Here is a 25,665-nt window from a genome sequence, read left to right on the forward strand (position 1 = left end):
GTGATACATTATTCCATTGCTCTCTCTTTTAGAAACTGCCATGAAGTTATAATGCTTGTTCACACGCAGTTTTATGACAGGTCTGATTTATAAGGGGAAACGTGCGTATGTGTTCTTTTCAGAAATGGCACAATAATTTAGAATATATTTAGTGTTATAAATGAGGGCACAAAATGCTAACTTTTGAGGAAAAATTGGCGCACAAAAGTTTAGTGGTATATTCTATACCCAACGTTTATAAATGAGGCACCATATCTCCCTGATCTTTTAATTATACTACCTGGCCGGGCTTGCCCTCCTCCTCAACAAGTGGTGGGGTGCAGTTAGCCTTCTGATAGCTCTTGTTGTTGTTTTTTAACTCCTTCAGTTTGATCTGATGATTTGATAAATTCGTCTATCAGTGGGCTGAAATTGAACTAGTGGCTGCTGCCTGTTGCTGACATTGTGTAAAACTTTCTTCCACACAAATTATGTTCACAAATAAACTACACAGAAAATGTGCACCCATGACGGTCGCAGATTACCCCTGGCAATGGAACGGTTAGATAACGGTCCTGGTGGGAAGAAATTAGGATAGCAGCACTGCTGCCATACCATCCGCAATATCATCATTATTTTCCCTCTAAATGCAATTCATGCGAGATTTATATATTTTTTTCAGGAGTTGCGCAGTTCAGGTAAAACAAGTGTTAAATAATGTATTATCATTCTGACGGAGCTCCATGAAATACTATCCTAGCCTAGCTGCCTACACTGACCGCCCGTCTCGATTTGAACCCTCTACTCATTGCGCACGTGAGTAGACTACAACGGTAACGGTAAAAAAAGAAGAAAAAATAGGGTTTATATTATGAGCAGTAAACCAGGTCATGTAGCATATTGTCTACTGCAGTAGTGTGCATTCTCTACTAGAATAATTTGCAGACGCCGGGGGTGTGGTCTCTGACATCAACACGCGCTGCTCTACTCCCTAGGTCTGGCTCGAGGTCTGGACCATGCAAGCGTCATTATATCGGACCATATGGACGTCTGCTTTTATATCCTGTATTTTAATAAACAAGTCGCACAAATTGGATAACGAATAGAAGGCACGGATAGAAGACAAGAGCATCGAAAGAGAGGCAAGTTTGTTCTGCATTTTCGCAGAGTAGGCTACCACTCGAGTTTCAGCATGCTGCTCTGAAGTTCCTATTCGCCAAGTCACGTTTTGTAAGTGATATGTTTCCATGCCTTCATTTAATATTGTAATGTGAAATGTAATGTACTATATTAGCCAGGTACTATGGAACCCATATATTTAAAAAATGTTCGATTTTGCTTATATATGTAGGCCTGCATTCTGTATTAGTTTAACTATAAATCATCCTTATATTGCTTCCTACAATAGTGATTCAAATAATGACATAGTGATAACAGTACTACATGTTTGATCATTATATCAACATATTTCATGTCATAATAATGAGTCTAATGATCATGTAACTTTGATGACGTTTCAATGTAGGGCTGGCTGGGAGAGAGAGGGCTGTCTGAGAGTATGCTGGACTGGATGCCTCGGCCTGTCAGCTCTGCAGTGGATTAATATTATTCAGGTACAGGAGGGAGCCAGATTCCTGTGTTGTGTGTTCAACGTGCTGACATTATTTGACAGACAAGAGGGGTGGAGCTTTAGAGGTGGACCTAAGGAGGACAACTGTCTGGTTTCTTCTCAGTGTATGGTGCAGTTTCTCACCTGATGCTGAAGGGATCCTTCCAATGTTGACTCTTTGATCTTCCCTTCAACCCAAGGGCTTCTAAATTACTAGACTACAGAGGGGAGTGCTAAAGTATTAGGCCTCGCTGAGGCATTGGATTGAAGTTTGCAAAGTAAAAACAGCAAACGTGAGTGAGTGGCACAGGATATCTCAGTTGGAGCCTGCCTGAGGACCTATCTATGAGCCTATGACTGGGGCCATGACAGCCTCCGACAGCAGCTTCCAGTACCGTGCGCTCTTTGAGTACAAACGGGAACGTGGTGATGACATCAGCCTCCAGCCGGGGGACGTCCTGACGGTCCTGAAAGCCTCCCTAAAGGACTACCAGGAAGGGGACGAGCGCAGCCCCAAGGGATGGCTGCACGGCACCAACGAGCGGACCAAGGACAAGGGCGATTTTCCTGGGACGTTTGTGGAGTATGCAGGGGTGGTGAGGCAGGTGCTGCCTGTGGTCAAGCCCTGGCCCAGGCCCGTACCCCCAACCCCTGGGGGAACACAGAACAGTGTCGGGCCCGGGCCACAGCCTCCAGGGGCCACTGCAGCAGGAGGTGAGTGTTGGGACTGGGGCTAGGGCATGCCAAGACCACTCCATTCAGAAACATGGAGACTGGTAAATGTTTGAGTTATCTGTTATGAACTGTTAAATGCAATTTAATGGTGCTTTGCTTTATTGTTGGTCAGGTAATCTATTCCGCTAGGGTTTTATTCTGATGCTGGACCAGAGGTGTACAGTAACACTGACTGAATGGCAGCCTGTCTGTTGGGTCATTCCATTTGATTTCAATCACTTTTTGAACGCACCACTTTTGATTTCAACATAGCATTCCATACAGATTTTCCCATGGTAGAAGTGGTCAGAAAGCATCTTTTTGTTATTGGAGGTGCTCAAAGTTGACCCGTTTTGCATACCCAATCATAACATGTCTTCATCACTGGAAAAGATTAAAGGTTGAGTTTGACATCATGAAAAAGCTTACAAACAGGGTTGTCAAACTATTTAATAATTTCTTGATTATTATAATTTTACTTAACTCTAACGTCAATTATTAAAAAAAACGTGTAGACTCCAGCGTTTTTTTGTGTGTGCATATGTTGTTGGTTAAACCCTGATTTACATAATCTGAAGTGTATGTGTTGTGCCCACCATCAATTGAGACACAGCAGGGTCGTTCCATATGATTTCAATCACTTTTTGAATGAACCCCTTTTGATTTGAACAAAATCTTCCATACATGGTTGCCCATGGTAGAAGTGGTCAGTCAGTGACTTTTTGGACCTGAATACCAAAACATTCAGGAGATAGAGGTGCATAAAGTTGACCCATTTTGCAAGAAGTCATTTCCATGTAAAAGGACCCATGAGCACCAACATGTGAAGTCTATAGGAGTGTATCAAATTTTGTGTCAAATGAAAGCTAACAACCTACATTTTTGAGAAATTAAGGCATATATATATATATATATATATATATATATATATATATATATTTTTTTTTATATATATATATATATATATATATATATATATATATTTTTATATATATATATATATATATATATATATATATATATATATATATATATATATATATATATATTTTTTTTTTTTTTTTAAAACCATTTTACATCCTAGAAATTACAAATAAGCAAAGGCTTTGATTTCTGGTCATGGGCAATTCCACATGAACAGAACTACGCTTTGACTCAGTTATTTTTTTACATTAAATGTATGCCAAACAAAAACCATTGGCTTCAAAGTTTAACAAATCATACAACTCTGTGCACAAGGACTGCTTTTAACAATTTCCACAGGACATTTTTACAAAAACTGCAGATACAAACTTTGGTAACGGAATAACTGTAAAATCTCTCAGGTTTTTATGTGACCATTTTGTTTGCAGAAATAATGGGGTGTTAGCCATGAGATGGAACTTGAGTTTGAAAATATCTCTTTTGGTTATTGAACTACAGTAAATGAAGTGGATTTACACCAGGTAACAGAATTGCGGTGATGGGATTACATCATGGGTCTCTGATCTGTCCTACAAAAAAATACATAATTCTGGATATGAATGTCATTTTCCTCATGTTTGGACATCACAACGCCCCATAGCACAGTAGAGTACAATGCAGTACAATACTACACAGCGGAATAGTGTTCAGTAGAGTACATTCCAATATACTGTACTATAATTTTCTTTACTGTACTGTACTGTACAGTATAACTGAATTGTATTGGACTGTACTGTGCTCTACTCACTGTATATTACTGTACTGTATTGTACTGTACTCTACTGTGCTCTACTCACTGTACTGTACTGTAGTATACTGTGGTATCCAAACGTGTGAAACATATGTCTATGATAAATTCAGATTTGGTCCAATCTGGTCCGTCTGTGGATGTTAACATCAAGGCCAGAGTGGACTGACCAACTTTCAACAACTTTCCAATGTCCATCGATTTCCGGTGTCAGTCGGTCGGTGCTAAGTATGTGAGGCTGCTGACTACAGTACATTACAAGAGAGGGGGCTTATGGGTAGGTGTCAATAAGAGCTGGTAGAGGTGACATAAACTGGAGAGTGAGAGTGAGAGAGAGAGGGAGAGAGAGGAGGAGGGGTTGCTGAACATAACAGTATGCCAGTGGAAGTACTGTAGCAGGTGACCCAACTGGGGTTTGTTTGTGACCATTATGATTGTCCATTGTAGCCAATTCAGTTGCAGTAATTCCATTACAGATTTGTTTGGTACGAGTTGTAATCACTTAATAATTCATGAACAAAATTGATATCAGAAAAATCACTACAACTAATTGGTAGGTTACTTCTGTGAACTGTCATAATCCTCCCTCATGAGGGAGAGAAATGAGAAAATATATTAAAGATACAGTTTGTGGGTTTTTGCTAACGGAAGGCAATATTTCTTAAACTTAGAGAAGGTTAACAATTTCTCCAAAACTAAATATACAGTAAGTGTTGAGATTAATTGGCATGGGTCTTTACATCAACTTTGTGTTATGATTTATTTCTGACACCGTTTAAGACTTTCTCTGGTAGATGTTTTCTAAGACCCCTTTTCCATCTGTTTATCTAGAAATCAAAACCTTTACTTTTGCCTCATTTTTAAGGAAAATGGTTGAAAAATGTATCTGACTGTTCCCTTTTCAAATATACACTCTTAGCTTTCATTTGACATCCAATTTGATATGCTTCTATGTATGAACTTCATATGTTGGTGCTCATGTTCCCTTTTCAATGGAAATGCCCTCACAGAGATGGAAAAGGGAGTTCAAAATCAAATCAAATTTTATTGGTCACATACACATGGTTAGCAGATGTTATGCGAGTGTAGAAAAATGCTTGTGAGACCTACTTGCAAAAGTCTCACGCTATTAGAAATACATAAAAAAATTTTTTTAAAGGTAACCTTTATTTAACTAGGCAAGTCAGTTAAGAACAGATTCTTATTTACAATGACAGCCTACCCCCGGCCAAACCCAGGTGACACTGGGACAATTGTGCGCCGCCCTATGGGGCTCCCAATCACGGCCGGATGTGATGTAGCCTGGATTTAACCAGGTTTTGTAGTGATGCCTCTTGCACTGAGATGCAGTGCCTTAGACCGCTGCACCACTTGGGAGCCCATACATCCATACACATTAACACAATAATGTTGAGGTGAAGGCCCCTGCCAACTAATATCAAGATTTCTATTTAGTTTTGCAGAAATAAGTTCAAGAAATATTATTATTATATCTTTAAGATATTTTCTAGTTTCTCTCCCTCATGAGGTGGGAGGATTATGGAAGTTCAATGATAATTTTTTTTTTAATGAACTATTAAGTTACTAAATCACAGTTGCAGTAGAGTACAGTAGAGTACAATACAGTACAGTAAGGAAAAGTACAGGAGAGTATAGTTCAGTATGGTAGAGTTCAGAACAGTAGAACACACGAGAGTACAGAATAATGTAATATACTCTACTGTAGTATACTCTACTGTACTGAATTTAGCTAGACGATTTTAATGGGCTAAAGTGATGCTGTTACAGGATAGGTACTGTTTGGTGTAGCAGAGAGAATTTTCTACCAAATACAGTTGAAGTTGGAAGTTTACATACACCTTAGTCAAATACTTTTAAACGTTAGTTTTTCACAATTACTGATATTTAATCCAAGTAAAAATTCCCTGTGTTAGATCAGTTAGGATCACCACTTTATTTTAAGAATGTGAAATGTCAGAATAATAGTAGAGAGAATGATTTATTTCAGCTTTTATTTCTTTCATCACATTCCCAAAGGGTCAGAAGTTGAATTAGTCAATTAGTATTTGGTATCGTTGCCTTTAAATTGTTTAAATTGGGTCAAATGTTTAGGGTAGCCTTCCACAAGCTTCCCACAATAAATTGGGTGAATGTTGGCCCATTCCTCCTGACATATCTGGTGTAACTGAGTCAGGTTTGTTGGCCTCCTTGCTCGCACACACTTTTTCAGTTCTGCCCACAAAGTTTCTAAGGGAATTGAGGTCAGGGCTTTGTGATGGTAACTCCAATACCTTGACTTTGTTGTCCTTGAGCTATTTTGCCAAAACTTTGGAAGTATGCTTGGGGTCATTGTCCATTTGTAAGACCCATTTGCGACCAAACTTTAACTTCCTGACTGATGTCTTGAGATGTTGCTTCAATATATCCACATACATTTCCTGGCTCATGATGCCATCTATTCTGTGAAGTGCACCAGTCCCTCCTGCAGCAAAGCACCCCCACAACTGCCCCGTTCTTCATGGTTGGGATGGTGTTCTTCGGCTTGCAAGCCTCCCCCCTTTTCCTCCAAACATAATGATGGTGGTTATGTCCTAACAGTTCTATTTTTGTTTCATCATACCAGAGAACATTTCTCCAAAAAGTGCGATCTTTGTCCCCATGTGTAGTTGCAAACCGTAGTCTGGCTTTTTTTATGCCGTTTTTTGAGCAGTGGCTTCTTCCTTGCTGAGCGGCCTTTCAGGTTATGTCGATATAGGACTCGTTTTACTGTGGATATAGATACTTTTGTACCTGTTTCTCCAGCATCTTCACAAGATCCTTTGCTGTTGTTCTTGATTATTATTGATTTATTGATTATTGTTATTGTTATTGATTTGAAATTTACCAAAATACATTCATCTCTAGGAGACAGCGTGGTCCCATGGTGTTTATACTTGCGTACTATTGTTTGTATAGATGAACGTGGTACTTTCAGCCGTTTGAAAATTGCTCCCAAAGATGAACCAGACTTGTGGAGGTCTACAATTTTTTTTCTGAGGACTTGGCTGATTTCAAGCATGATGTCAAGCAAAAAGGCACTGAGTTTGAAGGTAGGCCATGAAATACATCCACAGGTACACCTCCAATTGACTCAAATTATGTAAATTAGCCTATCAGAAGCTTTGAAAGCCATGACATCATTTTCTAGAATTTTCCAAGCTGTTTAAAGTCACAGTCAACTTAGTGTATGCAAACTTCTGACCCACTTGAATTGTGATGCAGTGAGTTATAAATTTAAATAATCTGTCTGTAAACAATTGTTGGAAAAATTACTTGTAGATGTCCTAACTGACTTGACAAAACTATAGTTTGTTAACAAGAAATTTGTGGAGTGGTTGAAAAATGAGTTTTAATGACTCCATCCTAAGTGTTTGTAAACTCCCGACTTCAACTGTATGTATGGAAAGTTTAGTTCAAATCAAAAGGGGTGCTGTGAAAATGTGATTGAAATCAATTGGAACGTCCCTGTTATAATATGAGTCACCATGGACCAAAGTGCGAATTGGGCTTCCGGGTATTTCTGCACTTCCACCAGACCAGAGTCCTGAGAAGTGAACATGTTGTGACACAGCCTCTGTGTGCTCCAATATGTTCCAATGTGCTCCAGAGGCACAGCCTGCCTCAAAGATGCTATCCTGCATTAGCGTAATTGTGTCGCAATGTTTCTCTCACTGAAGTAACCAAACCAAACTCAGGTGTTGCTTCTGCTGAAATGAATATACAGTAGCATTTGTGTTTGCGAAGATGATGGGTATGTGTTTTTGGGAAAGATTAGGTATACGTGTGTGCGTGTGTTTATGTGTGCGCTTGTCTGAGTGTGAATGTGTGTCTGAATATACGTGTCATGACTCGCAGGCAGCTGGATTTGTTTGGATGTTTTATTCAGGGTGCAGATGAGCAAACGCAACACTCTTCCCAAAGAGGACAAGCTCTGGTCTAACTGTATCCTGACTCCGTGTGAGCAAGCAAACGCAACGCTTATCTTCTATTTGGCAGGCTTTGATTAAGGTTTTTACAGGGCTGGGGAGCTCTGTTTTAGCTCTGTGTGTTTGGCCTGTTAGGATTGCTGTAGTGTAGTGTGGTGTGGGCTCGTGCAGTGTAGTGTAATCTCCCGAGGACAGATTCTGCGTGTAGACCGAAGAATCTGCCGGGACTGAATGGGATGCGTGAGAAATTGAGCTGCAGTAGTTTTGGTCTTTGGGCTTTTGTCACTGGTTATATTATCTGATCAGGCAGTCTCATTGTTCAAACACTACCTGTCAGATAGAACTCAGTGTACCCAGTTTGATGGCAATTTGTCTGATATGTTAACTGTCCAGAAGGGGGTGCCACATGGCTCTGTTCTTGGACCACTGCTGTTTACTATCTATATTAATAATGTTGGTAGAAATGTGTCGAATGCTAGTTACCATTTTTATGCTGATGACACAGTTACTTATTAAAGGCCTGTGAAGAACTCCAGTCTGCTTTTACTGTTGTCCAGACTCAGCTCTGTCAGCTGAAGTTGCTTTTAATGCTGAAAAGATAACTGGTTGATGGTTTTCCTGAAATCTAAGATAAAACCTCACTCTTCCACGTATAGTCACTATGCTGTACAAGCAAATAGAATGAGTAGAAACTTACAAGTACTTGGGTTTCTTGCTAGATGAGTCTCACCTTTAAACCCCACATCGAAGGTCTTATGAAAAAGCTTAGGCTCAAATTTTCGTAATAAGTAATGTTTTTCTTTTGAAGCAAGAAAGAGGCATGTTTACGCTACTTTTGTGCCTGTAATTGATTATGGTGATATCTTGTACATGTATGCCCCTGTGGCTCATTACGTATGCTGGACACTGTGTACTATGGGGCGCAGATGTTTGCTGGAGGACACGGAGGGTTTAGTTTGCAGAGGGAGTCGTAGTGCCCAAACAACACTTCTATCACGGTTTACGTTTCCATTAACTTGTCCAGTGATTTTTGTTGACATTTTACTAAGTGTTCATAGAAAATAGATGCGACAATTGCCTGCTACAGTGTGTTTCCATTGAACTGATTAAAACAGCTGGATGTAATGACATCACACCAAAACCTGTCGTATAAAAATGGTGTTTCCATTATCTATATAGGCAAATTGCGCATTAATAAATTAGCAATAGCCTGTCTACCCTCCAAACTATGTGTTTCTTGTCTCAGGAAGCCCGCAAAAGCCAGCATGGATAGAATGCAAGAATTTACTAATATTTTCTAATAATTATCATGAGTTAACATATTGCCACGGTCCGTGCTACGGTGAAACTTGCACTCCTGTAGATTTGAAGTAACTGAATGGTGAAACTTGCACCCAGCCAGCTAGAAAAGCAAGGCGAAGCAATTCAGGCATGAAAAATTGATTTAGCATGCAGTAGCATTTAAAATTAAAAGTTAAGTGGAGCTTTATAGTTACTTGATGACATAACGTGCCCCGCATACTTTCAAAATGATTAATCAATCATGATTTATAAAAAAACTAACATAATAATTTGTTGCAATAAAGAAAGTTTGAAATCCAGCCCTGTCAAATACATAGAAATGTTTCCATTACACGTCGCAATGCTGTTGTTTTTTGCAACATTGCTTTCTAGAATAAACCTGGGTCAGTGAAACCTGCGTAGTGTTGACAAGCAGGCATAAGAGGGCTCACAAATCTGAAGTGTACGGTACAGTACAGTACTTGGTGTTCCAAAACACTCTCCCTTCCTCCGATGTGCTTGGGAGGGAGAGAAGTGGAATAAGAATGGATTAAGTTCTAGAGTCCCGGTGGTGAGGCACATTCTTTGATGGAATTATGGGGCGCTCAAAGAATTACAGATAACAAGATTAGCGGTCTCTGAATTATTAATTTCATGACCCGCGTTCCTTCACTCATTCTCCCTGTTTCCTTCTTGAACATACAAAACCAGCCAATTCCCACACCTCCAGTCACAGTCAATTAAAATCAGGTGAATATAACAACGATAACAACCGTGTGTTTTGTGAAACTGAAACTGATATGCTGAGATAGCGGTTAGCAAAGTCCTCCTATCTATCTCACCAGTGCATGCTCGAGTTTGACAACTAGCCATCCCATTTGGGTGTTGTACAGTACCAGTCAAAAGTTTGGACACACCTACTCATTCCAGGGTTTTTCTTTATTTTTACCATTTTCTAGATTGTAGAATAATAGTGAAGACATCAACACTACGAAATAACACATGGAATCATGTAGAAACCAAAAAAGTTAAACGAATCAAAGTAGGTGTTATATTTGAGATTCTTCAAAGTAGTGTACCCTTTGCCCTGATGACAGCTTTGCACACTCTTGGCATTCTCAAATCAAATAAAATTGTATTTGTCACATACACATGGTTAGCAGATGTTAATGCGAGTGTAGCGAAATGCTTGTGCTTCTAGTTCCGACAATGCAGTAATAACCAACAAGTAATCTAGCTAACAATTCCAAAACTACTACCCTATAGACACAAGTGTAAGGGGATAAAGAATATGTACATAAAGATATGCAGTGCCTTGCGAAAGTATTCGGCCCCCTTGAACTTTGCAACCTTTTGCCACATTTCAGGCTTCAAACATAAAGATATAAAACTGTATTTTTTTGTGAAGTATCAACAACAAGTGGGACACAATCATGAAGTGGAACGACATTTATTGGATATTTAAAACTTTTTTAACAAATCAAAAACTGAAATATTGGGCGTGCAAAATTATTCAGCCCCCTTAAGTTAATACTTTGTAGCGCCACCTTTTGCTGTGATTACAGCTGTAAGTCGCTTGGGGTATGTCTCTATCAGTTTTGCACATCGAGAGACTGAATTTTTTCCCATTCCTCCTTGCAAAACAGCTCGAGCTCAGTGAGGTTGGATGGAGAGCATTTGTGAACAGCAGTTTTCAGTTCTTTCCACAGATTCTCGATTGGATTCAGGTCTGGACTTTGACTTGGCCATTCTAACACCTGGATATGTTTATTTTTGAACCATTCTATTGTAGATTTTGCTTTATGTTTTGGATCATTGTCTTGTTGGAAGACAAATCTCCGTCCCAGTCTCAGGTCTTTTGCAGACTCCATCAGGTTCTCTTCCAGAATGGTCCTGTATTTGGCTCCATCCATCTTCCCATCAATTTGAACCATCTTCCCTGTCCCTGCTGAAGAAAAGCAGGCCCAAACCATGATGCTGCCACCACCATGTTTGACAGTGGGGATGGTGTGTTCAGCTGTGTTGCTTTTACGCCAAACATAACGTCTTGCATTGTTGCCAAAAAGTTCAATTTTGGTTTCATCTGACCAGAGCACCTTCTTCCACATGTTTGGTGTGTCTCCCAGGTGGCTTGTGGCAAACACTTTTTATGGATATCTTTAAGAAATGGCTTTCTTCTTGCCACTCTTCCATAAAGGCCAGATTTGTGCAATATACGACTGATTGTTGTCCTATGGACAGAGTCTCCCACCTCAGCTGTAGATCTTTGCAGTTCATCCAGAGTGATCATGGGCCTCTTGGCTGCATCTCTGATCAGTCTTCTCCTTGTATGAGCTGAAAGTTTAGAGGGACGGCCAGGTCTTGGTAGATTTGCAGTGGTCTGATACTCCTTCCATTTCAATATTATCGCTTGCACAGTGCTCCTTGGGATGTTTAAAGCTTGGGAAATCTTTTTGTATCCAAATCCGGCTTTAAACTTCTTCACAACAGTATCTCGGACCTGCCTGGTGTGTTCCTTGTTCTTCATGATGCTCTCTGCGCTTTTAACGGACCTCTGAGACTATCACAGGGCAGGTGCATTTATAGGGAGACTTGATTACACACAGGTGGATTGTATTTATCATCATTAGTCATTTAGGTCAACATTGGATCATTCAGAGATCCTCACTGAACTTCTGGAGAGAGTTTGCTGCCCTGAAAGTAAAGGGGCTGAATAATTTTGCACGCCCAATTTTTCAGTTTTTGATTTGTTAAAAAAGTTTGAAATATCCAATAAATGTCGTTCCCCTTCATGATTGTGTCCCACTTGTTGTTGATTCTTCACAAAAAAAATACAGTTTTATATCTTTATGTTTGAAGCCTGAAATGTGGCAAAAGGTCGCAAAGTCCAAGGGGGCCGAATACTTTCGCAAGGCACTGTATGAATGAGTGATGGTACAGAGCGGCATAGGCAAGATACAGTAGATGGCATTGAGTGCAGTATATACATATGAGATGAGTATGTAAACAAAGTGGCATAGTTAAAGTGGCTAGTGATACATGTATTACGTAAGGATGCAGTAGATGATATAGAGTACAGTATATACATATGAGATGAGTAATGTAGGGTATGTAAACATTATATTAGGTAGCATTGTTTAAAGTGGCTAGTGATATATTTTACATAATTTCCCATCAAGTCCCATTATTAAAGTGGCTGGAGTTGAGTCAGTGTGTTGGCAGCAGCCACTCAATGTTAGTGGTGGCTGTTTAACAGTCTGATGGCCTTGAGATAGAAGCTGTTTTTCAGTCTCTCGGTCCCAGCTTTGATGCACCTGTACTGACCTCACCTTCTGGATGATAGCGGGGTGAACAGGCAGTGGCTCGGGTGGTTGTTGTCCTTGATGATCTTTATGGCCTTCCTGTGACATCGGGTGGTGTAGGTGTCCTAGAGGGCAGGTAGTTTGCCCCCGGTGATGCGTTGTGCAGACCTCACTACCCTCTGGAGAGCCTTACGGTTGTGGGCGGAGCAGTTGCCGTACCAGGCGGTGATACAGCCCGACAGGATGCTCTCGATTGTGCATCTGTAGAAGTTTGTGAGTGCTTTTGGTGACAAGCCGAATTTCTTCAGCCTCCTGAGGTTGAAGAGGCGCTGCTGCGCCTTCTTCACGATGCTGTCTGTGTGGGTGGACCAATTCAGTTTGTCTGTGATGTGTACGCCGAGGAACTTAAAACTTACTACCCTCTCCACTACTGTTCCATCGATGTGGATAGGGGGGTGTTCCCTCTACTGTTTCCTGAAGTCCACAATCATCTCCTTAGTTTTGTTGACGTTGAGTGTGAGGTTATTTTCCTGACACCACACTCCGAGGGCCCTCACCTCCTCCCTGTAGGCCGTCTCGTCGTTGTTGGTACACAAGCCTACCACTGTTGTGTCGTCCGCAAACTTGATGATTGAGTTGGAGGCGTGCGTGGCCACGCAGTCGTGGGTGAACAGGGAGTACAGGAGAGGGCTCAGAACGCACCCTTGTGGGGCCCCAGTGTTGAGGATCAGCGGGGTGTAGATGTTGTTGCCTACCCTCACCACCTGGGGGCGGCCCGTCAGGAAGTCCAGTACCCAGTTGCACAGGGCGGGGTCGAGACCCAGGGTCTCGAGCTTGATGACGAGCTTGGAGGGCACTAAATGCCGAGCTGTAGTCGATGAACAGCATTCTCACATAGGTATTCCTCTTGTCCAGATGGGTTAGGGCAGTGTGCAGTGTGGTTGAGATTGCATCGTCTGTGGATCTATTTGGGCGGTAAGCGGTGGAGGTGATATGGTCCTTGACTAGTCTCTCAAAGCACTTCATGATGACGGAAGTGAGTGCTACGGGGCGGTAGTCGTTTAGCTCAGTTACCTTAGCTTTCTTTGGAACAGGAACAATGGTGGCCCTCTTGAAGCATGTGGGAACAACAGACTGAGATAGGGATTGATTGAATATGTCTCTCAACCAGCTTCAAGAGGTAGTCACCTGGAATGCATTTCAATGAACCTTGTTAAAAGTTAATTTGTGGAATTTCTTTCCTTCATGCATTTGAGCCAATCAGTTGTGTTGTGACATGGTATGGGTGGTATACAGAAGATAGCCCTATTTGGTAAAAGACCAAGTCCATATTATGGCAAGAACAGCACAAATAAGCAAAGAGAAACGACAGTCGATCAATACTTTAAGACATGAAGGTCAGTCAATCCGAAAAATTTAAAGAACTTTGAAGGTTTCTTCAAGTGCAGTCACAAAAACCTTCAAGCACTATGATGAAACTGGCTCTCATGAGGACCGCCACAGGAAAGGGAAAACCAGAGTTACCTCTGCTGCAGATGATAAGTTCATTAGCATTATCAGCCTCAGAAATTGCAGTCCAAATAAATGCTTCACAAAGTTCAAGTAACAGACACATCTCAACATCAACTGTTCAGAGGAGACTGCGTGAATCAGGCCTTCACAGTCAATTTGCTGCAAAGAAACCACGACCAAATGACACCAATAACAAGAGACGTGCTTGACTTGCACAAGCAATGGAAATTACACCATTGGAAATCAGTCCTATGGTCTGATGTGTCCAAATTTGAGATTTTTGGTTCCAACCGCCATGTCAGAGTAGGTGAACGGATGATCTCTGCATGTGTGGTTCCCACCGTGAAGCATGGAGGAGGTATGATGGTGTGGGGGTGCTTTACTGGTTACACTGTCAGTGATTTATTTAGAATTCAAGGCAAACTTAACCAGCATGGCTACCACAGAATTCTTTATTTATTTATTTTTTACCCCTTTTTCTCCCCCATTTCGTGGTTTCCAATTGGTAGTTACAGTCTTGTCTCATCGCTGCAACTCCCGTACGGACACGGGAGAGGCGAAAGTCGAGAGCCGTGCGTCCTCCGAAACACAACCCAACCCAACCAAGCCGCACTGCTTCTTGACACAATTTCCACTTAACCCGGAAGCCAGCCACACCAATGTGTCGGAGAAAACATTGTACAGCTAGCAACCGTGTCAGCGTGCAATGGGAAAAGGACATCCCTGCTGGCCAAACCCTCCCCTAACCCGGATGACGCTGTGCCAATTGTGCACCCAATGAGTCTCCCGGTTGCGGCTGGCTGTGACAGAGCCTGGACTTGAACCCAGAATCTCTAGTGGCACAGCTTGCACTGCCCTAGACCACTGCACCACTCGGGACTCCCCTGCTACCACAGCATTCTGCAGTGATACAACATCCCCTGGTTTGTACTTGGTGGGACTATCATTTGTTTTTCAACAGGACAATTACCCAAGCCGTGTAAGGGCTATTTGACCAAGGAGGATAGTGATGGAGTGCTGCATAAGATGACCTGGCCTCCACAATCACCCAACCTCAACACAATTGAGATGGTTTGGGATGAGTTGAAACCCAAAGTGAAGGAAAAGCAACCAACAAGTGCTCAGCATATGTGGGAACTCCTTCAAGACTGTTGGAAAAGCATTCCTCATGAAGCTGGTTGAGAGAATGCCAAGAGTGTGCAAAGCTGTCATCAAGACAAAGGCTGGCTACTTCGAAGAATCTCAAATATAACATCTATTTTGATTTGTTTAACACTTTTTTGGTTAATACATGATTCCACATGTGTTATTTCATATATTTGATGTCTTCACTATTATTCTACAATGTAGAAAATAGAAAAAATAAAGAAAAAACCTTGAATGAGTAGGTGTGTCCAAACTTTTGACTAGTACTGTAAGTTAGTATGTTCGCTAGCAAGATAAATACAACCACTGCACTGCAATTATGACAGTGGTTGATGAATCCCTGTTGGTTGTATGATCATTACTTGCAGGTGTAGAGGAGAGGAGGAGGAGGAGAGGCGCCAGGCAGACTAATCAGGGTTCATTGTGAAGGTAATGGGCTAAGCATATACCACACACTGCCTGCTGGAGATAAGCACACTCAGACACAGAGAGATCTGCATATAAAGGGATGTTTCATTTTAAGTTGATGGAGGAAGCTGTTAGACAGGAACCAGACTGGCCCATGAACCAGTAACTTCCACCTGCTAACCTGAGAATCTTTATGAGGTGTGTTCTTTGACTTTGTGTGCGTGTGTGGGTGTGTCTTGTTCTCTATATAACTTTAACCTTCAGATATTTTTGAGTTGACCTGGAATGAGGTCTGGCCACACCCCATCACCTTCTGGTGCACCTAAGCATTCCCCTGACACACACACACATACACCACACACACAAAACATACCTCACTGTCTAAAGCAGCGGTTCCCAACATTTTCCATTCCGAGGACCCCCAAACCACCGTCAAATGCTCTTGAATTTTTAGCATAAAATATCTTGGTGGACAAATTTAGAGTCCGTTTTTTCAGTAAATGTAACAGTTGAAATGCCTATTGTTATACACAATATTAGGACCACCATTTCCAGGAGTCGCAAAATGTCTTTAACATAAAATATCTTGCCGGTCACATTTAGTCAACAAATTCTTCTTCTTCTTCTTCTTCTTCTAATTGTTATAAACCATTTGCATTGTTAATAGTAATGTAAAATAGCTTATAATACCATTAATACTTCCACTTGTTATTTTTGTAGAACATTTCTATGAAAATGATAATGTAATAACAAAACATTTTTTGGGGAATATACAGTGACTTCAGAAAGTCTTCAAGCCCTTGGACTTTTTCCACATTTTGTTATGTTATAAAATGGATTCAAATTGATTTAATTGAAATATTTTGTCAATGATCTACACAAAATACTCTGTAATGTCAAAGTGGAAGAAAAATTCAAAATGTTTGTAAAAAATATTACAAATATAACACCAATATACTATATCTTAATTACATAAGTATTCCCCCTTAGTCAATACATGTTATGATCACCTTTGGCAGGGATTCTAGCTGGGAGTCTTTCTGGGTAAGTCTCTAAGAGCTTTGCACACCTGGGTTGTACAATATTTGCACATTATTCATTTTTTACATTTTTCTTTATTCTTCAAGCTCTGTCAAGTTGGTTGTTGATCATTGCTAGCCATCCATTTTCAAAACTTTCCATAGATTTTCAAGACGATTTAAGTAAAAATTAAGTCAAGGTTTTCCTCTAGCATTTAGCCTGTGGTAAGTTCTATTCCATTTATATTTATCCCCAAAAAACTCCCTAGTCTTTGCCAATGACAAGCATACCCATAACATGATGTAGCCACCTCCATGGATTTGTCCCACAACATAACGCTTTGTATTCAGGATATACAGTTAATTTCTTTGCCACATTTTTTGCAGTTTTACTTTAGTGCCTTACTGCAAACATTATATGTTTTGGAATATTTTTTATTCTGTACAGGCTTCCTTATTTTCATTCTGTCAATTGGGTTAGTATTGTGGAGTATTACAATGTTGTTGATCCATCCTCAGTTGTTTCCCGTCACAGCCATCAAACTGTAATTGTTTTAAAGTCACCATTGGCCTCATGGTAAAATCCCTGAGCGGTTTCCTTCCTATCCAGCCACTGATTTACGAAGGACACCTGTATCTTTGTAGTGATTGGGTGTATTGATACACCATCCAAAGGGTAATTAATAACTTCACCATGCACAAAAGTATATTAAATGTCTGGGATCAGCACCAATTAGCATCTCTTAACAAACTACTGCCACATTCACAGGAGTCACATCAGATAGTGTGGCTCGGCCTCCCGGGTGGCGTAGTGGTTAAGTGCGCTGTACTGCAGCACCAGCTGTGCCACCAGAGACTTTGGGTTCGCACCCAGGCTCTGTTGTAACCGGCCACGACCGGGAAGTCCGTGGGGCGATGCACAATTGGCCTAGCGCTGTCCGGGTTAGGGAGGGCTTGGCCGGTAGGGAAATCCTTGTCTCATCGCACACCAACGACTCCTGTGGCGGGCCGGGCGCAGTGCGCGCTAACCAAGGTTGCCAGGTGCATGGTGTTTCCTCCGACACATTGGTGCGGCTGGCTTCCGGGTTGGATGCGCGCTGTGTTAAGAAGCAGTGCGGGCGGCTTGGTTGGGTTGTGTATCGGAGGACGCATGACTTTCAACCTTCGTCTCTCCCGAGCCCGTACGGGAGTTGTAGCGATGAGACAAGATAGTAGCTACTAACAATTGGATACCACGAAATTGGGGAGAAAGGGGTAAAATTAAAAAAATAAACAATTTAAAAAAGATAGTGTGGCTCAGTATTAAAAGAATATATAACATCACCATTACTATTTTCAGTCTCATCGTGGTGTTATAAGGTATTTTACTTTAAAATATGACATAGGCTACTCTACATAGAAATAAAAAGTATTTCAGAGAACTGAATGGAGAATGAATTCCTAACAATGTCTGAAATGCTGTGACTCTCATATTGTAAAAATGATATAGGTACTGTATGTACTTGTTATGATGACCATTGCAATATCACCATATTTACACAATCATCTTTGGAGCCATAGAAAAACACTGGGCAGATCCACAGGCTTTCCAAACAACAACGACAATAGCAAAGGCAATATTTTAATGTGCCCAATCTCTGTAGTATTAGAGGTTTATTTGTGTAGCTTTAGGTTTTTCACTTCGGTTTTGAAAGCCCATTACCAGGGCCAGGGGTTGTGTGTGTTAAAGTGATGAATAGTGCTGCAGTCCAATTGGGAGATCAGGTAATACAAATCTACATGGCTGTTCCAAATAATGTGCCAAACAGGCATGAATAAAACAAAAGGATAACTAGGGCTACAGCCCAGGCAGAGATCCTCCTCAGAGACTAGCTGGGATTGAAGACTATTATTATAGTGTTCTGGTGTTCCAGTGTTCTATTCCTGTTTGGTTACATCTACTGGGTTCATGTATAGATCATTATCAATAAAATGTGAAAATATTTGCCACAGCTGTCCATTGCCGTCCAGAATCTCCTCCCATGTCCAGGAGTCCTGAGATGGCTGCTGCTGCCCGTTACCACGCTGCTTGGTCCTTTGGTGGTGGGTGATTCTGTCACAGCTGTCTCCTTCTGACGAGAAGGTGTAGTAAGGCTCTGAGGACCAAAGCGCAGCGTGATGTGAATACATACTTTTCATGTAAGACGAAATAACACGAAGTACACTAAACAAACAAAATATCAACACTGAATGCAAACATGCAACATCCATTAGACATAGATAATCACCCACGAAATACTCAAGAAATGTGGCTGCCTAAATATGGTTCCCAATCAGAGACAACAACAATAAACAGCTGCCTCTAATTTAGAATCAATCTGGGCAACCATAGACATACAAAATCCCTAGACTGGTCACAACCCCATAAACATACAAAAGCCCTAGACAGGGTAAAACATATAATCACCCATGTCACACCCTGACCTAACCAAAATAATAAAGAAAACAAAGAATACTAAGGTCAGGGCGTGATAATATTGGTCATTTGTAATTCTGACTATGCTCTTCGAGGAGGTGATGATATTACAACCAAATAGTTATAACAGTTATTTAACGATCCTTTGTAAACGGCACGCAGTTGTCAATGGTTTTAGCGGAGCTGGGGTCTCCTTGCCCCCCAGCAGGCAAATTGTACGCCCTGCATCTAACGACCTATACTACTAGGTGATATTGTAGTTATAAATTGGAATGAATGTTGCACAATAATGTAACTTCGCATCAGTGAGAGCTGAGTGTGAGAACCCTGGTAGCTGTCTGTTCTTAATGGGCCATTATGATGTGCACATGCAGTTATATAGAAAGAGAGACACGTTTCGCTACAGTGGCTGAGCAGTGATGGTGAGAGGGAGAGAAATGCACTTCAGAGCTAGGCAGGCAGACAGGCAGGTGGGAGTATAACCAGGCACTGCCAGTAAAGTCATTTTACTGGATGACTGATTGGCCTTGGTATTGCTTAGCTGGATCCAACATCCATGCAGGTGAATTTACTTGTCAACAATAAAAACAGATGTCCTTGCAAAATGGCTGTTTTGTTTTCCCCTCCCAAAAGAAAACTAGTTGTGAACCTGTTTCCAGCCGCCACGTAACCTGTGTGTTATTTCACAATTCAGTTGAAATGCAGGTAGTGAGCAGCAGCCTCTGTCTGTGTAGCATCTATCTTGATCTCATGACATCTCTGTTTTAATGGAGATGTTTGGCACCCAATTACACTCTGGAACGTTTCTGAAACACAATCCTCCCCAGTAGGGTTGGCATCCTTACCCTTACCTCCCATGTGTATCAAGGATGGCCGCCTATTATTTTGTGTGTATGAATAGACACATGTTACCATCTAAACCTGGACCCCAGCACCATGCCAGAAGCAGATGAAACACTCTTCCTTTGTGTGCCGTTTTGGGACATTTCTGCTGCTATTGTGGCTTTCCAGCCACCTCTCCATTTTCCACGAAGATTATAAACACAAGGGAGAGACTTGGACTGTAAATCTGGACGCTCTTGGATCTGTGTGCGCAGTGGCTTGGGATGAGGTTTTATGTAAAAAAATAAAAAATCCCCCATCTAGCCGAAACCTGCTTTCTCTCAGTATCCTCTTCTTCTTGCTATTTATGAACCCCTATAAAATGACACGCATTTATGCCCTCATTTTTATGTCCTACACTCGTCTGTGCATTTTACATGTCCTCTGAAGACTCCTCGATGTATATATATTCTCTTCTCGCAGCCATTTGATTAGTTTAATTCATGCAATTTGAGGAACACGTAAAGATCATTTAACCGTTTATTTGTCTCAAAACTGTCGTTTTCGGTGAAGATAAACACAGCGACTGAATGCTGCAACTAACTTTTATGTCCCATATACACTGACTGCCTGGCTGGTGAAATAGATTCTTGTCCAACAGGAAAAGTTGTGTATTTCAAGCCAAGGTGTGCCGCCTGGCCCATTTCTTCATATTTCCACAGAGTGAGGCCAATCTGTCCTCTTTTCCCCTCACTCTTAATCTTATCGAGTCCAACAACCCAGCTGGATGGCACCTGCTTCGCTTCTAGGACCAATTTCCCCTTGGTGCAGCTATACACAGATAATTTATTAGGTGATCGATGGAAAGTCAATTCACTTTTCCTAAATGGGAATGGATCAAAAGACAATCAGTTTGCAACATCCATTTCTTGACTTTTATATTAATGTTATATATGGTGGTTGTTCCACTAAAAGTTTTGCGATTATGCTGCGGTACTTAGAGGTAATTTGTGGTTTAGTACGGTACCCTGCGTCACCACTTCATTGCCCCAGACCAGCGTAAGGGGGAGTTGGAGCACTGATTATGCTTTTGGGTCCTACTGTGTCTCTAACTGACAACTGTGTCTCTAACTGCCCATTATGGGCTATTAGCAGGACAATATACCTTTACCAACGCCTCTCTGTATTTTGATACTTTGTGGATGGGGTCTCCCCAATGGCGCAGCTATCTAAGTCACAGCATCGCAATGCAAAATGCGTTGCTACAGATACCTGTCCTGGCCGCCACCGGGAGACCCATGAGGCAGCTTTTGGTTTTTAATTTAGAATCCTCCAATTCTCTATATGTAATTATTGGCGGAGAGTCACGTCATATTTTTCGATATACTGTAGGTTTACCGTAGGCGACATGGGTATCACTAGTGTTGAGTAATGTGATTTTAAAAGTGGTGTAGGTCTTATTTATTTAAAGAGCATATTGAAGCTGGAAGCAATAGGATTTGGAGCAATAGCCTACAACTATTTTATCACTGTTTCGCGCTGCTCTGAGACAAGCATAATAAATCAATGAGATTTTTTATTTTCACTGAATCTCCATTTGGGTATTGGTTAGTGTCACGCCCTGACCTTAGTTATCTTTGTTTTCTTTATTATTTTGGTTAGGTCAGGGTGTGACAAGGGTGGTTGGTTTAGTTTTTGTATTGTCTAGGTGTTTTTGTCCTGTCTAGGGTTTTGTATATATATATGGGGTTTTAGTATGTCTAGGTATATGTAGGTCTATGGTGACCTGAATTGGTTCCCAATCAGAGACAGCTGTTTATTGTTGTCTCTGATTGGGGATCCTATTTAGGTTGCCATTTTCCATTTTGGTTTTGTGGGTTATTGTCTTTGCCTGTCAGCACTCGTGTCTTATAGCGTCACGTTTGTTTTGTTAGTTTGTTTAGTGTTCTATGTGTAATAAAATAATAATGTATTCTTATCACGCTGCGTCACCTTGGTCTCCTCGTTATGACGAACGTGACAGTTAGACTGCAATTAGAAATGTTATGCTCTTAGTTATGCTCTAGGCAAGTCAGTTAAGAACAAATTCTTATTTACAAGGACAGCCTACTCCTTCTTCCCCGTTGGGGAATTGAACCCCGGTCTCCCGCGTGCCCGCACAACACAGAGATTCTTTATCTAAATAGCCAAGTACTGTAGCCTACTCTCAACCGTCACGTTGTACAACGCCATATTTTCCGTTCCATCCTAACGGAAACCCAGAGGGTTTTTTGTTTTTCTTGGAATAGAAACACCATAATATGAGTCCCATATACTATGTTCTTACAAAAAAATGTTTTAAATTCTCTAGTACAGCCACTTTTGAAGGCTGTCAAATGCTTCTCAAAGATGCCATCTGGTGGTCAAACTAGCACTAACTCGCATTAATGGTACCGGTGGTTGGCACTTAAATAACGTGCCATAGAATTCTGCGGCACCACGCAAGCTGAGCTGCAGTACGCTGCAACTTTTAAAGGACGAACCACTGTACCCATTGATTCTGGAAGAATATATAACTTATGAATGTCTGAAGTTTTTTAGTCTGAAGTGTGTAAACCAACACTGTACAGCATCAAAACATGGTTAAAACGATCAATTTAATCTCATGGATGGTCAGTCCTTGCATCCATAGTTCTGGCTATGAATTTAAGAGTGGTTACATTTCCTCCAGCCCCAGGCCTCAGCTGTCTACCAAAACAGTGGCGGGGTGCCCACTTTATTATTGTTTGAACTGCAGATTGCCCTTTTGACACATACATTAGCAATCCACCACCAGACAGTCAAAGACAGGCCAAGCGTGTTGCTAGGCTGGGGATAGCAGAGTACAGACCAGAGTATGGAGAGAGTGGAATTGTATTGTCACTTCTTCTTCCATTAGCAGGAGAAGGAGCTAGCTAATTGCCTGGGCTGTTAAAACTAATGTACCTCTGGAGCCAGGGTAAGGCCAGGGCTACTCTCAGCCCCACTCAAGCCCAGGGAGAGAGGCTGTTAGCTGGGGAATGAACAGACACTAGTGCTATTATCTGGATCTGTAGTAGTATTGACTTCTAACCAAACTAATGGGTGGAGAGAGGGGCATTTTGACTGTCATTTTACAGATGGAGAGGAAGAGAAGAACGAGGGAGAGAAGAAGCCCTGGTCTTTGAAGCATTCCAGCTATTCAGGTATACAGTGCCTTGCGAAAGTATTCGGCCCCCTTGAACTTTGCGACCTTTTGCCACATTTCAGGCTTCAAACATAAAGATATAAAACTGTATTTTTTTGTGAAGAATCAACAACAAGTGGGACACAATCATGAAGTGGAACGACATTTATTGGATATTTCAAACTTTTTTAACAAATCAAAAACTGAAAAATTGGGCGTGCAAAATTATTCAGCCCCTTTACTTTCAGTGCAGCAAACTCTCTCCAGAAGTTCAGTGAGGATCTCTGAATGATCCAATGTTGACCTAAATGACTAATGATGATAAATACAATCCACCTGTGTGTAATCAAGTCTCCGTATAAATGCACCTGCACTGTGATAGTCTCAGAGGTCCGTTAAAAGCGCAGAGAGCATCATGAAGAACAAGGAACACACCAGGCAGGTCCGAGATACTGTTGTGAAGAAGTTTAAAGCCGGATTTGGATACAAAAAGATTTCCCAAGCTTTAAACATCCCAAGGAGCACTGTGCAAGCGATTAATATTGAAATGGAAGGAGTATCAGACCACTGCAAATCTACCAAGACCTGGCCGTCCCTCTAAACTTTCAGCTCATACAAGGAGAAGACTGATCAGAGATGCAGCCAAGAGGCCCATGATCACTCTGGATGAACTGCAAAGATCTACAGCTGAGGTGGGAGACTCTGTCCATAGGACAACAATCAGTCGTATATTGCACAAATCTGGCCTTTATGGAAGAGTGGCAAGAAGAAAGCCATTTCTTAAAGATATCCATAAAAAGTGTCGTTTAAAGTTTGCCACAAGCCACCTGGGAGACACACCAAACATGTGGAAGAAGGTGCTCTGGTCAGATGAAACCAAAATTGAACTTTTTGGCAACAATGCAAGACGTTATGTTTGGCGTAAAAGCAACACAGCTGAACACACCATCCCCACTGTCAAACATGGTGGTGGCAGCATCATGGTTTGGGCCTGCTTTTCTTCAGCAGGGACAGGGAAGATGGTTAAAATTGATGGGAAGATGGATGGAGCCAAATACAGGACCATTCTGGAAGAGAACCTGATGGAGACCTGAGACTGGGACGGATATTTGTCTTCCAACAAGACAATGATCCAAAACATAAAGCAAAATCTACAATGGAATGGTTCAAAAATAAACATATCCAGGTGTTAGAATGGCCAAGTCAAAGTCCAGACCTGAATCCAATCGAGAGTCTGTGGAAAGAACTGAAAACTGCTGTTCACAAATGCTCTCCATCCAACCTCACTGAGCTTGAGCTGTTTTGCAAGGAGGAATGGGAAAAAATGTCAGTCTCTCGATGTGCAAAACTGATAGAGACATACCCCAAGCGACTTACAGCTGTAATCGCAGCAAAAGGTGGCGCTACAAAGTATTAACTTAAGGGGGCTGAATAATTTTGCACGCCCAATTTTTCAGTTTTTGATTTGTTAAAAAAGTTTGAAATATCCAATAAATGTCGTTCCACTTCATGATTGTGTCCCACTTGTTGTTGATTCTTCACAAAAAATACAGTTTTATATCTTTATGTTTGGAGCCTGAAATGTGGCAAAAGGTCGCAAAGTTCAAGGGGGCCGAATACTTTCGCAAGGCACTGTATGTACAACATCAGACGTTTAAACTAGGTCATGATTCTCCTGTGCCAGCCGTTTACCTCTGTCTGCCTGCTTCGTGCCCTCAAGGTTAAACACTTCTTCTTGGATCCCTCATCTCCTGTCCCCTTTCATCTTCCCGTGGAAATGGTCATGCTCTGCTCTCACAAAAAACAGAGTGAGAGCCACTGAGTGGAAGGATGAATGATGCCTATGCAAATAGGGCTCAGACAGTCGGGTTCTTCCACCAATTTGGTGCCTTTTGAGAAGTGTAACCCCCCCGCCCCCCAAAAATATATAAAGTTTGATTTCACATCATTTTAACATTCTGTCATAAAATGCAGGTTAAACTTAATAGAAAAGCATGTTTTCCCATCTCAAGAGGTTAAATAAAAAAAAATGACTAAAGTAAGTGCCTATTAAGAGTGCCTTTTACAGTGGCTTGCGAAAGTATTCATCCACCTTGGCATTTTTCCTATTTTGTTGCCTTACAACCTGGAATTAAAATAGATTTGGGGGGGGGTTGTATAATTTGATTTACACAACATGCCTACCACTTTGAAGATGCAAAATATGTTTTATTGTGACACAAACAAGAAACAAGACAAAAAAAACTGAACCTGAGCATGCATAACGATTCACCCCCCCCCAAAGTCAATAATTTGTAGAGCCACCTTTTTCAGCAATTACAGCTGCAAGTCTCTTGGGGTATGTCTCTATAAGCGTAGCACATCTACTGGAATTTTTGCCTATTCTTCAAGGCAAAACTGCTCCAGCTCCTTCAAGTTGGATAGATTCCGCTGGTGTACAGCAATCTAGTCATACCACAGATTCTCAATTGGATTGAGGTCTGGGCTTTGACTAGGCCATTCCAAGACATTTAAATGTTTCCCCTTAAACCACTCGAGTTGCTTTAGCAGTATGCTTA

At 41.3% G+C, this 25,665-nt stretch overlaps 1 protein-coding gene and 1 long non-coding RNA gene across 4 annotated transcripts in view; one reads left to right on the forward strand and one right to left on the reverse strand.

Annotated features, from left to right (window-relative positions):
• The window catches only part of LOC149984018 (uncharacterized), a 156,758-nt gene that overhangs the window by 44,118 nt on the left and 86,975 nt on the right, over positions 1-25,665 (reverse strand). The window lies entirely within an intron of this gene.
• The window catches only part of pik3r3b (phosphoinositide-3-kinase, regulatory subunit 3b (gamma)), a 309,052-nt gene continuing 283,923 nt past the window's right edge, over positions 537-25,665 (forward strand). Inside the window, exons 1-2 of the mRNA XM_021599716.3 lie at positions 537-1,209; positions 1,505-2,302. Of these exons, the coding sequence (XP_021455391.1) occupies positions 1,942-2,302 (361 nt within the window). The 5' untranslated portion in view covers positions 537-1,209; positions 1,505-1,941. The remainder of the gene's footprint in view (positions 1,210-1,504; positions 2,303-25,665) is intronic.

This window comes from Oncorhynchus mykiss, chromosome 4 (genome assembly GCF_057628025.1).
Source record: "Oncorhynchus mykiss isolate SJ-2025 chromosome 4, ASM5762802v1, whole genome shotgun sequence".
Taxonomy (NCBI): Eukaryota; Metazoa; Chordata; class Actinopteri; order Salmoniformes; family Salmonidae; genus Oncorhynchus; species Oncorhynchus mykiss.